General features: G+C 38.7%; 1 protein-coding gene across 1 annotated transcript; it reads left to right on the top strand.

Annotated features, from left to right (window-relative positions):
• The first annotated feature begins 6,049 nt into the window (after positions 1 to 6,049).
• LOC124156925 lies at positions 6,050 to 12,566 on the top strand. The gene is made up of 2 exons (XM_046531400.1): positions 6,050 to 6,836; positions 8,470 to 12,566. Coding segments are annotated over exons 1-2 (3,786 nt in total). The 5' UTR covers positions 6,050 to 6,835; the 3' UTR covers positions 12,255 to 12,566.
• The last annotated feature ends 1,787 nt before the right edge of the window (positions 12,567 to 14,353 follow it).

Genomic DNA, 14,353 nt, shown 5'->3' with positions numbered 1-14,353 from the left:
ATTAGGGCCCCTGTTTTAGTTGTAGTTTTTTTGTCGAACCAAGGTTTTGCATTCGCTGTAAACCATTATCAGTGTACGGGATAGAAACTACGTCACTGAGATGGAAATGTGTTAATTTCCTTCTTGTGTCATGGTGACTTCCCGTGTGCTGTAGTGGGGCGTATGCGATTCCTTGGGGGAAGGGTCATTTATTTTCCTTGTATGTACTCTCTCCCCAGGCTCAAGACATCAGAACTTCACGTGAAGAGGACCCCAGCTTCACACCTAGGTTAGCTTTTGGGCCCTTAGGGCTGTGATTATTGCGTCGAGTAAGGCTAGGTTTTAATAGGCGCGTTAATTTAAGTTTTTTTTGTCGAACAAAGGTTTTGCATTCGTTGTATACCATTGCAGTGTACTGGATAGAAACTATGTCACTGGGATGGAAATGTGGTCGTTTCCTCCTTGTGTCACGGTGACTTCCCGTGTGCTGTAGTGGGGCGTATGCGATTCCTTGGGGGAAGGGTCATTTATTTTCCTTGTATGTACTCTCTCCCCAGACTCAAGACATCAGAACTTCACGTGAAGAGGACCCCAGCTTCACACCTAGGTTAGCTTTTGGGCCCTTAGGGCTGTGATCATTGCGTCGAGTAAGGCTAGGTTTTATTGAGCGCGTTAATTTAAGTTTTTTGTGTCGAACCAAGGTTTTGCATTCGCTGTATACCATTGCAGTGTACGGGATAGAAACTATGTTACTGAGATGGGAATGTGTTAATTTCCTCCTTGTGTCATGGTGACTTCCCGTGTGCTGTAGTGGGGTTGTATGCGATTCCTTGGTGGAAGGGTCATTTATTTTCCTTGTATGTACTCTCTCCCCAGGCTCAAGACATCAGAACTTCACGTGAAGAGGACCCCAGCTTCACACCTAGGTTAGCTTTTGGGCCCTTAGGGCTGTGATCATTGCGTCGAGTAAGGCTAGGTTTTATTAAGCGCGTTAACTTTAGTTTTTTTGCCGAACCAAGGTTTTGCATTCGCTGTATATCATTGCAGTGTACGGGATAGGAACTATGTTACTGAGATGGAAATGTGTTAATTTCCTCCTTGTGTCATGGTGACTTCCCGTGTGCTGTAGTGGGGTTGTATGCGATTCCTGGGGGGAAGTGTCATTTATTTACCTTGTATGTACTAACCCGCTCCCTCACTAGACTCAAGACATCCCCCTGGCCGGATAAATGATTAGACCTCGAGGGAGTGGGACCTACAAACATCTGAAGGAGGAGTGTTTCAACCCAGAAGTGATTTTGGTAAAACAAAGTTTTATGATTTTTCATTTTTGCTTTTTTCCTTCGATGTTAACATTTATTTGTACCTCCAGGGTACCATAATTGTTTTTGCCATAAGAGTTAAAGTAAATTTCTCTCCTCTAGTAATTTTTCCCTTACTCATCAGTTCAGCTTCAATTATATTTTTCTGTATGCCTTCAACCATACTAAGTAATATACATTGCATCAATCCATATTTGTTTTATTTTGCTTTGAAGTTATTCTCAAAATGAATTCATGGCAACCAATTTCAGTTTCAATTTAATTGTCGTTTTGTTCAATGAGTTTTAATATTTAAAAAATATAATTCCGAGGTAATTTTTTTTTAATTCGTGGTGCATATTTTCGGCGATATAGAATTTCTTATTCATATTTTACCTTGCATCCACTAACACAATACGACATCTACATCAATCCGTTCGTTCGATTCGTTCCTTTAGTCTACTTATCTCATTACCTTGCATCACTCGGATTGGTCCTGAACATTACATGCATTCTGTCCCTTTTCATTTTTTTTACTTTTTGCATTCCCAAGCACAGCATTGCTCTTTAGTGTCAATAATTTACATGCTTGATTTTTTCCATTCCTTATTGGTAAATGAAACCTTTCTCTTAAGAATTTCCAAAAGCTCTTTTGCCGAATAGATAATCTTTTTTGTAATTATTTATATTTTATACAGTTAATTTACGTTGATTAAACTTTATGCACGACAGAATGTGCTTTTAGATTTTCAGTTTTCTTCTAAATTATGAGGATAATATCCCAGACGGCACAGAACCCTCCGTATCTAATTCGTATGTACATAGTACCTATTGACTAAGGGGATACTGTGCCGCTCCGTCGCTTTTCGTCAATGGATAATTTCCATTCGCGGCCTGTCGACGAAGCGCGTACGCAGCATGTGAATGTCCGCTACTAAGCACTTACGATTGGATACGAAGCGCGCAGGAACACGGCACTCAGGCTAATCTCAATCGATTAGGTCGAATTTAGATATATCGTAACTCGCACGATCGAAAAATGTATCGAACGCAACACAATCGATAGCTACCGACCGTAGCGAGAACCTTGATACGAATCATTATGAATTGTAAGTTCTCAATAGGTAAATAACACCATATCATGAATTCTAATTACCATGAAAGACTCACGACCGACAAAGTTTTTGTCGGTTGTGAGTTTTTCATGGTAATTAGAATTCATGATATAGTATTATTTACCCATTGAGAACTTACAAAACTTATTCGGCCACTTAAATAACTGCGAAAAATGAGATTCTCAAGGCTAATTCACGCATCCCCAGCATCCAGCATTCTTAAGTGGCTCGTACTTACTTGGAAACCTTGAGATGTTAATAAGAGTAAATTCTTATTAATTTTGACACTAAATAAGACATCACATAGCCCACGAGCATTAAAATGCTTACCCTAAAGCCTGACGAAATAAAATTTTTAAATAAAAATTGCCGATGAAACAGGATTGCTGACACATCTGCTATTAGTATGATCGAATTCATCAAAATGCAAGCAAAAATTAACGTATAGTTCAGTCTCAGCTACTTAAACTTACCCATATCAGGCGCTAAAGTATTTGAAAGATTATTTGGGATGAGTAAAAGTCTCTAGGTCACTGCAGTAAATGTATCAACCTATTAAAAATATGAAAGTCCTGCCAAATCACCAGCATAAACACTTGTAAAATAAAACATGGTATCTCTTAGATCACACCTCCGATTTTATACTTACTTTGCATGAAGTCACCACCACAAGAAATTTTAAAGAGGCAGGAAAGAAAAAACCCACAGAAATACAATACATATATTATGTATTTTCTATTGTCAACCACGATAATATTTCCAGTTTTCTCTTCTATCCCACATCTAATTTAGCGAAACAATTACTCTTATTCTCTTTCGAATAGAAAATTATTTAAAAGAGGGCTGGTCGATACATAAAAACTATCTTCAATACTTTCTCCGCTGAACGTCCACTATCACAGCATCAACTTGCACAAATCAAATCCACATCCACAAATATGTCACTTCTGCCACAATGTCTGTATTATGTATTTTCTATTGTCAACCACAATAATACTTCCAATTTTCTCTTCTATCCCACATCTAATTTAGCGAAACAATTACTCTTATTCTCTTTCGAATAAAAAATTATTTAAAAGAGGACTGGTCGATACATAAAAACTATCTTCAATACTTTCTCCGATGAACGTCCACTATCACAGCATCAACTTGCACAAATCAAATCCACATCCACAAATATGTCACTTCTGCCACAATGTCTGTCTTCTTGGCGACAGGTAACAGTGAAGCAATGGTACCTTCCTCCAATCTGGGCACCTTCAATTCAGCAAGAATTTTCTCCTCGTCTTCTCGTCCAAGGCCACAGATTACTTTCTGATATCACAATGGTGCGATGTGAAGCTCACACACCTAAAATTAATAAATAATAAAATACCATGTAACTTATTAGGTCAAATCATTTCCAATTTTTGGTATTTCTGCATGAGAAATCAAATTACTAGGCTCGTAAATATAGTAAATATTTGTATGCCTGATATTTTTATTGTTTTACACTATAGCATAAGATAATTTGAAATGATGAAAGCCGACGTGTAATACACCATAGGGCAAGCTAAGAAGCAATATTCGATCCTATAAACTTGGCAGCTTATTCCTAGTTTCTCCTTTTAACCACACGTTCACCGAATGAATTAATACAAAAAAGACAACTAAAATGCAAGAATTTTCAAAAGAATTGCTGCTACAATATTTTCAATCACCATTTTTAGTACTGAATAGTACTATAGTACTGAATAGTTCGGGATGTTGATGTATCAACATCCCGAAGCCACTTCTAACTTAAAATTACATCCAAATAATTACAGCGAGAAAGAGTACATACCTCACAGCTTTTCGTAGGGGTGAAATGTTTTCTTCTTATCGCCGAAATGCACTTCTTCTTCAACTCGGGATCTTTTGGAAAGCTAAAACCTTGAACCATGTCCCGGAGTTTCCATTACGTCATCCCGACAATAAACACACGAAAGGCATTTTTTAACAAAAATATCTCACAAACACGTTTCTGAAGCCCAGTGAATGAAATTAAAGAATAAGGGAAACTTCACTATTACCAGACACTCTATTTTTCACAAACTTAACCACAAAAATCCCTGAAATGTGGTAAGACGTTACGTAAACGACGCGATCTCCAACGGCTTGTGCTAGCTTGTGAAGACATGTGATCTTTCTAGGAGGATATGGCACGATGGCACCAGATGGCACCACCCGCGAAAGAAAATAGTCCCAGACCGAATACAGTTTTATCGATGAGATACAATTTTATCGATGCATATGAATTTGCCAGTCCTCTTGCATCTTTTTTCGTCATTATATGAAATAAAGAAACAAAACCTTTTTAGTAACTTCCTAAGCGCGATTTTTGTATCTTGATGGTCCACCCTCGTATTCAGGTACGAAAACTTCCTGTGCCGTCTGGGATATGATTTATTTTGATATATGATGTTCTAAAGAGATATCTAATTTAATAATTAAATATAGTTTTGCAATTCCCTTACATTGGTGAGGTCCCGTCCATTTTATCTTTTTATTAGAAAAACACTTTCTTTTATATTACACTTACTCCCTTGCCTCCATAGCTATTTAAAGGAAGTAACTTTAAATTTTCTTTTACTCAATCTGTCACTTTTTTACAGCCCCTAATTTATAGAACTAAATAAATGCAGGTTTCGCGTCAGGCTTGATACAATCACTTGTTCTATAACTTATTTAACTTAAATCTAATTAACCGTTCCTTCTTAACCAATTTAAGGAATTATTATTTTTAAATGTGGAGTATACGTAAATTCACAAAGGAAATTCAATCTCTGTTCCATTTTTCTCTCCTCAGTCGCAAGTCATCTCGGAGTAGGTGGACAGACAGACAGCTGGGGGAAAAATCGCGCTAATCCGGATTCTGACTGAGATGAAGATGCCAAACGGTAAGAAAATTATTCCATTGCATATTTTCAGTTGCTCCGATTATTGTTTTAACTTATACTATGCAATTAAAAAAGAATCATATTATTACTTCGGTAGAATTCATTTTTTAAATTTTTATTAGAGTCTTTAGTTCGGATATATTGCGATTATTCTCATACATTTGAAACGAGAAGTGTTCCTGGCAATAGTGGATTATGATTTTGGCGACCTTTATTATCATCCCTTGTTTTTCCAGTATTTTTTTACAGAAATGGAAACACTTGAAAATCAATGATATCATAATATTCGGAAATAGAATACTAATTAGGGATGGACGGATCAAGGATTTTTTTCGGATCCGGATTCGGATCGGATCCTTGATTTTCGGAGCCGGATCTTTCGGAACGGATATTTTCGGATTCAAATGCATTTTCAAATTCCTGGCGCTGAGATTCCCACGATGATTGTTCAATCTTTGGGAAGAGTAGCACTATATGCCAGTCGTATTTTGCTTTTTTATTTTTTACGGCCATAATTCTCCTATGTAACCTCTGCGAGAGCTTTCAAACAAAAGGGTTCATGAGTAGGACAAGAATCGCATGCGACGGCGCATTCGAAGATAGAATCGGAACTCTTTCCACCCGTTGCATTCACTGAATCTATTATTTAAAATTTCGGATCCCAATCCGATGTATCCGATGAAGGACATTATCCGCGGATATTTGGATCCGAGGTATCCGATCCGACCATCCCTAATACTAATTATTCTTTCCATCTCTCCAATTCTTCTATGGCATCCTTAACGGTTACTGCTAAATTTTACTTTGTCTAATTCCATCGCTGTCGATATCCGAAATTTACCATAGGGTTCGTGGTAATACTGTGAGCTGAGTCATTTCCTGCTAATTGGACGATGTTTGAAAAGGTAATCGATTGTATCGCCGTTGTTGACCGGTCGACGGCGCGGTTCGACTGTGAGTCGACTGGCGACTTCGGCTTCGCCCTGCAAGTCAGTCTCGTACTGGACGCGCTCGGGTGCAGGTGGCTTACCACCTCGCTAACAATATACCTGTTTAAAAACTACATCGTAGCCTATCATTTATCTAACATTTTTTGGTCCTTCGGGCCGGATAGGGATATAATTCGAAATATTCTCGATTCCGGGAACGCATGATCATGGTTTCATTGAAATCCCCGGCTCTTCATCTATGCTGAACCCTCGTGAGCCGAATCATCTTTTGATTGTGCTATTCATATCAATCGAAAAACGGGTATAAGGTGCTTTAAAACTAATCGCGGTCTACTAAAAGTCTTATTACAAATCGGAGTGAATTCAACGGCAGATCTCAGCAGTGAAGACAACGAAGCAACAAGACCGTTGGTGAATCACCCAGAACTTCACGCCATGTGAATATCAGCTGACTACCGCATCGAAGAGACTCGCATGCATTCCAGGCTGGCTTACTCATCAACCCACTAAGGGGATCGTGTACTTTCCAGACTGGCTCGAACATCAACCCGAGAAGAAAGACGTCCAAAATCAGTAAGATCGTTTCAATTTATATTAAATTATCGAAACTTATTGCTCATCTTATCTATTGCCTATGGGAATAAGTTTAGTGACATTAAATTAAATTCATGGTGTTAAAAAATGGAAGGCTTTTTTGAGAAACAGAAGTCTTATTTAAAGAAAATTAATAATGCCTTTGTTAACTTTAAAAAGGAAGGTGCTGCGAAAATGAGCCGAGGCTCCTGTAAAGTGCGCTTGGAGAATGTTGAGAGCTATTGGCAAAAAATAAAAGATTGTCATGAACAAATGACTGAAAGTGAAATTTTCGATACCAATCATGAGTATTGCACTTCAGAGTTTTTTGATTATGCCGAGGAGATTTATCTCCAGCGAAAGGGAGAATTTGAAGAATTTCTTATCTGTTTGGAGACGGGTTCCAGTACTCGTGAAATAGATCGGGAAAATAATCCTTCACGTTCAGTGTGTGATCAACAAGTGAGATTGCCTATTGCAGAATTGCCAAAATTTTCTGGTGATTTCCGAGATTGGGAAACATTCCGGGACTTAATGAGATCAATAATTGTGGATCGCAATGATATTTCGGACGTTACAAAGTTGCAGTACTTAAAAGGTGCTCTATCTGGTGAAGCTGCAGATTTGATTCGTACTATTCCAGTGACAGAACAAAATTTCATGCTTGCTTGGCAGTCATTGAAAGATTATTATGAAAATACAAGAAGATCGATCAGTGCCCATCTAGCATCCTTATTAGATCTAAAGCCAATGAAAAATGAATCTGCCTCCGAACTCCGCCGTATTTATGCTGGCACAATTAATCCTTTGCTAGCGCTTGAGGCTTTGCAACGGCCAGTAGGGCATTGGGATGATTTAATTGTCATAATTACCGAAAGGAGATTAGACCCACAAACACGTCGAGCGTGGGAAATTAAATTAGAGGAGTCAACAACTCCACCTGATTATGAAATGCTAAAAAACTTCCTTAAGACTAAAATCATGAGCTTGGACAATATCGAAAGCTGTAAATTGGAGCCTAGCTCACTTAGTCATTCGCCTGGAGCTCGCAACAGAGTGCCTTTCCGACGGAAGGTATTACATGACAGAAGAGGGTTTCCCATTACCGAGAATTGCCATATAACTGGACGAACATTATCAAGGGAACCGTTATGTGTTTTATGCAATCGTATTCATTGGCTGGCCTATTGTGAAATGTTTAGAGCCAAAACTACTGAGCAGCGCAAAACCTTTGTTGAATCAAAAGAGCTTTGTTTGAATTGCTTAGGTAATCATGTGCTACGCAATTGCCTATCAAAAAAGAGATGCCAAATCTGCCATAAAAGGCATCATACGTTAATACATATTCAGTTAAATAATTCAGGATTAACCAATGGTGGTGAGAAAAGGGATGGTGAAAACTCATCAAAACCTTCCTCTCTACTAGATGCATCTACAAGCGCTAATGTTCATTTGAATAACGAAGTCAGAAGCAAATCTGATTTTGTGTTGCTTTCCACTGTTTGGGTTAACGTACAGGGCCCTGGTGGAAAAGTAGTGCCTGCTCGAGCGCTACTTGATCAGTGTGCTCAATCCAGTTTTATAACTGAATCTTTGTGTCAAAGACTTAAATTACATAAACAATCAATTTCAGTGACAGTTAGTGGACTTGGAGGAAAGCAACATGTGGCATGCAGAGCTGCTTCCAGCATTACAATAAAGCCGAGGTTTCCATCATCGTTCAGCTGCAAAAATGAGGTGTTGGTGGTGCCCCTAGTAACTTCCTATACACCAGGCACGCGATACGGGGTCAACGATTGGTCTCACTTGAAGGACTTGGTGTTAGCGGATCCTAACTTCGCTCAGAATGCACCAATCGAGTTACTTCTTGGAGCAGCCGTGCATGCTAGAGTGGTGGAAGGAGATATCATCAAAGGAAAGCCGAATCAACCCATTGCTACAGCCACGGCCTTGGGTTGGATCATTTCTGGTGAGACAAACTTTGACTATTCCCAGTCCACGCCAACACCCACAGTACTTCATAGTTCCGAAATGTCGGTGGACTCCCTGCTTCAGCGTTTTTGGCTACAGGAAGAGATTAATGCTGTAAGTGTTTCTCTCACTCCTGAAGAACAGGCTTGTGAAAGTCATTTTAAATCTACTTACTCACGGAATTCAGATGGACGCTATGTAGTGAGACTTCCAATATTATCTGAAAAATTAAAACAGCTTGGAGATACTTACCATCCGTCAATGACTTTATTATTCCGTATGGAAAATAAATTCAAAAGGGACTTAGATTTTCAACAATCCTATTGTAAATTTATGCAAGAATATTTAGTCTCTGGGCACATGCAGTGTATTCCAGAATCTCAAGTGAACCTTAAAAAATATGTTTTTCTTCCACACCATGGTGTCATTAAAACAAGTAGTACTACTACACGATTGCGGACAGTTTTTAACGGTTCGCTCAAAACAAATCAAGGATTTTCCTTAAACGATTGCCTGTATGCAGGACCTAACTTGCTGCCAGGAATTGCATCTTTGGTTTCGGCATGGCGCAAATACAGGTATGCCTTTACTACAGATATTAAAATGATGTATAGGCAAATATTAGTACACGAGGCAGATAGACATCTTCAAACTATTTTATGGAGATTTAATCCGTTAGAGAAGGTACAATTTTTTCTCCTTTGTACACTAACATATGGATTAAAATGTAGTCCGTTTATCGCTAATAGAGTCATTAAGCAACTGGCAAAGGATGAAGCTGTTAACTTTCCATTGGGCTCCATCATTCTTAGTGAAGAAACCTACATGGATGATGTGCTATCGGGAGGTCATGACATTCAAACCGCCTTGTTGAAACAACAGGAAGTTATTAACTTGTGCAAGGTGGGCGGATTTCCATTGCGCAAGTGGCTTTCAAATGCTCCTGCCTTAATGGAACAGCTGCCTAATGACTTATTAGCCAGTGAACCAGAATTACTCTTTGAGGACGATTCAGACTTTGCTGTATTAGGACTTACTTGGCAACCGAATGAAGATTATTTCAAATTTAGTGTCAAAATCAAGCAATATTCTGAACCCTGGACAAAGAGACGAGTATTATCAGCCGCAGCCAAGTTATTTGATCCATTGGGCTGGCTCGCTCCAATTGTAATTTTAGCCAAAATATTTTTGCAAAAGCTTTGGCTGATTAAAATAGGTTGGGATGAAGAGTTATGCCAATCTGATGCTGATTTTTGGCAAACATATTATGGTAAATTATCTCAAGTTTCTAACATCAAAATTCCAAGATGGTTGGGTTTTAGTAATTCTAACAATACCTTGCAATTGCATGGATTTGCTGATGCGTCTAAATCTGCTTATGCAGCAGTTTTGTACCTGCGCACTGATAGTGAATGCTCAGGATCAGTGTTTACAGTGAAATTAATTCAGGCAAAAACTAAAGTTTCCCCCTTGAGAACACTTAGCATTCCTCGATTGGAATTATGTGCTGTTCACTTGCTTGCTAAGCTAATCAATCAGAATCGGATAATGTTTGAGTCTGAGTTGCTTGAAATACATTTGTGGACTGACTCTCAAGACGTCCTGTATTGGCTGAGGGACCATCCCTCGAGATGGCCTACGTTTGTGGCCAATAGATGTTCTGATATCCATTCTTTAGTACCAAATGTTAAGTGGCATCACGTGGGAACGAAATTCAACCCAGCTGATTTAGCTTCTAGGGGTTGTTCTCCATCAACATTGAGAGATCAAAAATTATGGTGGTCTGGGCCAAGTTGGCTCTCAAAACATGAGAAGTACTGGCCAAATAGTTCTAAATTCCAGGCAAAGGAATTCTTATCTAGTGAGCTTCTAGTGGGAAAATTGACTGCATCATTAACTACTAGTGTGCTTGAAAAAACCGATGCCTTAAATATTTTTAAAAAATACTCTACGTTAAAAACTCTCAAACATGTAATGGCTTACATGATCCGTTTTCTTAGTGGTAAGAAAGTGATCCATCCAGTGTTTCATGAAGCTTGGTTTAAAATTAGTGCAATTTATTCTGAGCAATTCCTAACCCCTAGTGAAGTTAATCGAGCGAGATTGCTATTAGTGTACATGGTTCAACGCCAATCATTTGCCAAGGAAATTTCTCAGTTGGAGAAAGCTGGAATCCTTCCTAAGAAAAGTGCATTAGTGAAATTGTCACCTTTTGTGAAGGAAAGACTTTTGCGAGTTGGTGGTAGAATCAAGCATTCATTGCTATCTGATGATGAAAAACATCCATTGATACTACCCAGCAAACATCCATTTACTGAGTTAATAATTGAGGACTGTCATAAAGCAACTCTTCATGGAGGCGTACAGCTTACACTGACGACATTACGTACTCAGTACTGGATAGTGAAGGGTCGTCAGATAGTTAAAACAATTATTCACCGGTGCTTGAATTGCCAACGTTACAGAGCAACACCTGCATATCAAATAATGGGAAATTTACCTGCCCATACCTGTCGACCATTTTCAAGAGCAGGTGTTGACTATGCGGGACCAATATCTATAAGAGCATCATTTGGGAGAGGTCAGAGCTCTTATAAAGGTTTTATTTGTATTTTCATTTGCCTTAGTACACGGGCGGTGCATCTAGAAGCAGTTTCAAGTTACTCATCAGAATCGTTCATCGCAGCGTTCCGAAGGTTTGTGGGACGACGTGGACATTGTTCTCTACTGCTAAGTGATAGGGGTACCAATTTTATTGGTGCTAACCAGGAGCTCAAGAGGATGTTCCAGAGGTCATCTGACTACAACCGCACCATTGCAGAGGCTTTGGCGTCTACCGGGACGGAGTGGCGCTTCAACCTTCCTGCGGCTCCTCACTTCGGTGGAATTTGGGAGGCAGCCGTCAAATCCACTAAACATCACATCAGACGGGTCATCGGAGATACAAAGCTGACCTTCGAGGAGCTTTCCACATTACTCTGTCAAGTTGAAGCCTGTTTAAATTCCCGCCCCCTTATTCCCCTAACAGATGATCCTACTGATAACAAAGCTTTAACTCCTGCACATTTTCTAATTCATTCTGCATCTTTTATCATTCCAGAGCCTTCACTAATCGATGAAATTATACCTGTTTTAAAACGCTGGAAAATAGTTCAACAGATGCTCCAGCATTTCTGGCAAAGGTGGTCAAGGGAGTACCTGCAATCGCTCCAGCAGCGACAGAAATGGACTCACCGGACATCACAAATCAACATTGGTGACCTGGTGATTCTTCGTTGTGAGAACACTCCTCCAGCGCAATGGCCTCTTGCTAGGATAATACATGTGTACCCTGGTGATGATGGACTAGTGAGGGTAGTGAAAGTGAAATTCAATAATTCAGTAATGATAAGACCGCTGTCAAAACTCATAATCTTGAATAATGTTTCTAATCAATCATCGCAGTGAATGGACATTTAAATATTCTCAATACACTGAAAGTTTTTTTTTTGTTTCATACAGGATATTTTTGTTGCTTTGTTAGTATTTTTTTTGCTATCATGAAAATTGTAGAATTATCTCTTCTATGTATCGAAGAGAGGTGGGCGGAATGTTTGAAAAGGTAATCGATTGTATCGCCGTTGTTGACCGGTCGACGGCGCGGTTCGACTGTGAGTCGACTGGCGACTTCGGCTTCGCCCTGCAAGTCAGTCTCGTACTGGACGCGCTCGGGTGCAGGTGGCTTACCACCTCGCTAACAATATACCTGTTTAAAAACTACATCGTAGCCTATCATTTATCTAACAGACGATGAAAAGTACGAATTTCACTAAACCAAAAAAAATTTCATGATTGGTAGTCTTTAAATATTGCTTGTCAAGTTCGCCGCATGCTTCACATTTTTATTGAAAATGTCAGTTCATTGTTCCCAAAAGTTTTTTTTGCAAAACCAATTAATGAAAGAAGTCATACAGACTTGTAGCTAAACGAACATAGTGACATAAAATGACATGTTTTAATGTGCTTACATCTTAGAATTTGACTGACCATTTGAAAGAGTCGCTTTTTGGGCATCTATTAATGATAAAAAAAGAAATACCATGTTGCAGCACATGAAAATTAACAATTTGCACTTTCTTATACGATTCATATACGTCTTCGTGGCTTTCCGCATTAAAAAAATCAACATTCCCAGAACTTCGAGGTTCAATATTTGCTTGTACACCTCCCGGTTTTCCAGTGTAGTTGTTACATGTTTCAGCTCAATTATGGCTGTCGTCGTTTTCCCGCCTAAACTTTACACTTCTCTGCGTTTCCATATCACTTATCTTCTCCATTTCCTCTAGTTCCCATTCCTTTCGGCATTCCCCATCTCCGATTCATTAATGGCCAGTATTTCTAAAATTATTCTCCACTCCAATATATTTTTGGATCACGTGGTGATATCCATCCTATTGACCTGACAGAATCAGATAAATCTTTTTCATTCTACTGCGACAATTTCCAATGGACCATTAAAGTTGAGGCATTAGAGTTCGCTTGTGGTATACCATACCGATCCTTTTTAGGTGTATCCAGAAACATTGGATGAAAGATTAGTCACTTTTTCTAAATTTCCAGTGAATTTATTTACATTATGGACAGATACCTCAAATAGTTAATTATCATTATATCATTAAATCCTAGTTTACGGAGGTACAGCGCTTATTTGGGTGGTATTTCCATCGTTAAGATGATTGTACCGTGTTTCAGCTGTTATATGGCCCCAATTACATCTTCTTTCGACGAGGAGGTCCTTCTTAGGACTGTTCACTGACGAAGAGCCAAGTATAACCATCGGCATGCTGCTCGAGGCTTGTTGTGTGGATTCGCACTCTAATTAATCAAGTGAAAATAATCTTCGTACCCTAAAATGATTTGAATAAATCCTTGTACTTCGGCTGGAAAGCTCAGTATCATAGTACCTTGCTTGTTTAATCCTGAGAATGTTATTTTTACTTCATGTAATCCTCACGATTCAAGTCTCATTGGATAAAATTTATGTCTGAAAATATTTTCATTAAGCTTCTTCACTCTCTTATTTGTTTTGATTTTCTTCAGAAGAACGATAAGTTTTTCATTTTAGAAAATATAATTATTTCAAATGGGCTTGATGTTCCACAAAGAAAATAAATAATCTCTCTTCAATTTGATATATCCAATGTCGTTATTACTAGAATGTGATCATATTCGCCAAATCATTTATATTATTCTCAATTGATTTCCACTAGGTAGTTTCAAGAATTAAACCTTCTTCTGTCTGACGAAGACATCTTTCTATCTTATTGTTTAGTACATTAGTCGTTCTTCTTACAATAGGAGGAGTATGGCAGCTTGCAATCATGGACCTTGAAGCAGCAGCTTTAGGAATAAAATAAACGTTGAGTGCCTCAACATTGACTTAGTGCAGTGGTACAGGATCTCAGAAAAGCGAAAAAGGAACAAAATATCGTGTGTGTCATGAAGAACTGAAGCCTCAAGGGATGAAGGCGCAAAAGGAACTATTTATACACTCAAGGAATGAAGAA

The sequence above is a fragment of the Ischnura elegans genome, chromosome 1 (assembly GCF_921293095.1).
Source record: "Ischnura elegans chromosome 1, ioIscEleg1.1, whole genome shotgun sequence".
NCBI classification, from domain to species: Eukaryota; Metazoa; Arthropoda; class Insecta; order Odonata; family Coenagrionidae; genus Ischnura; species Ischnura elegans.
Note: the sequence above shows the minus strand (reverse complement) of the source record. Positions and strands in the feature narration are given on the sequence as shown.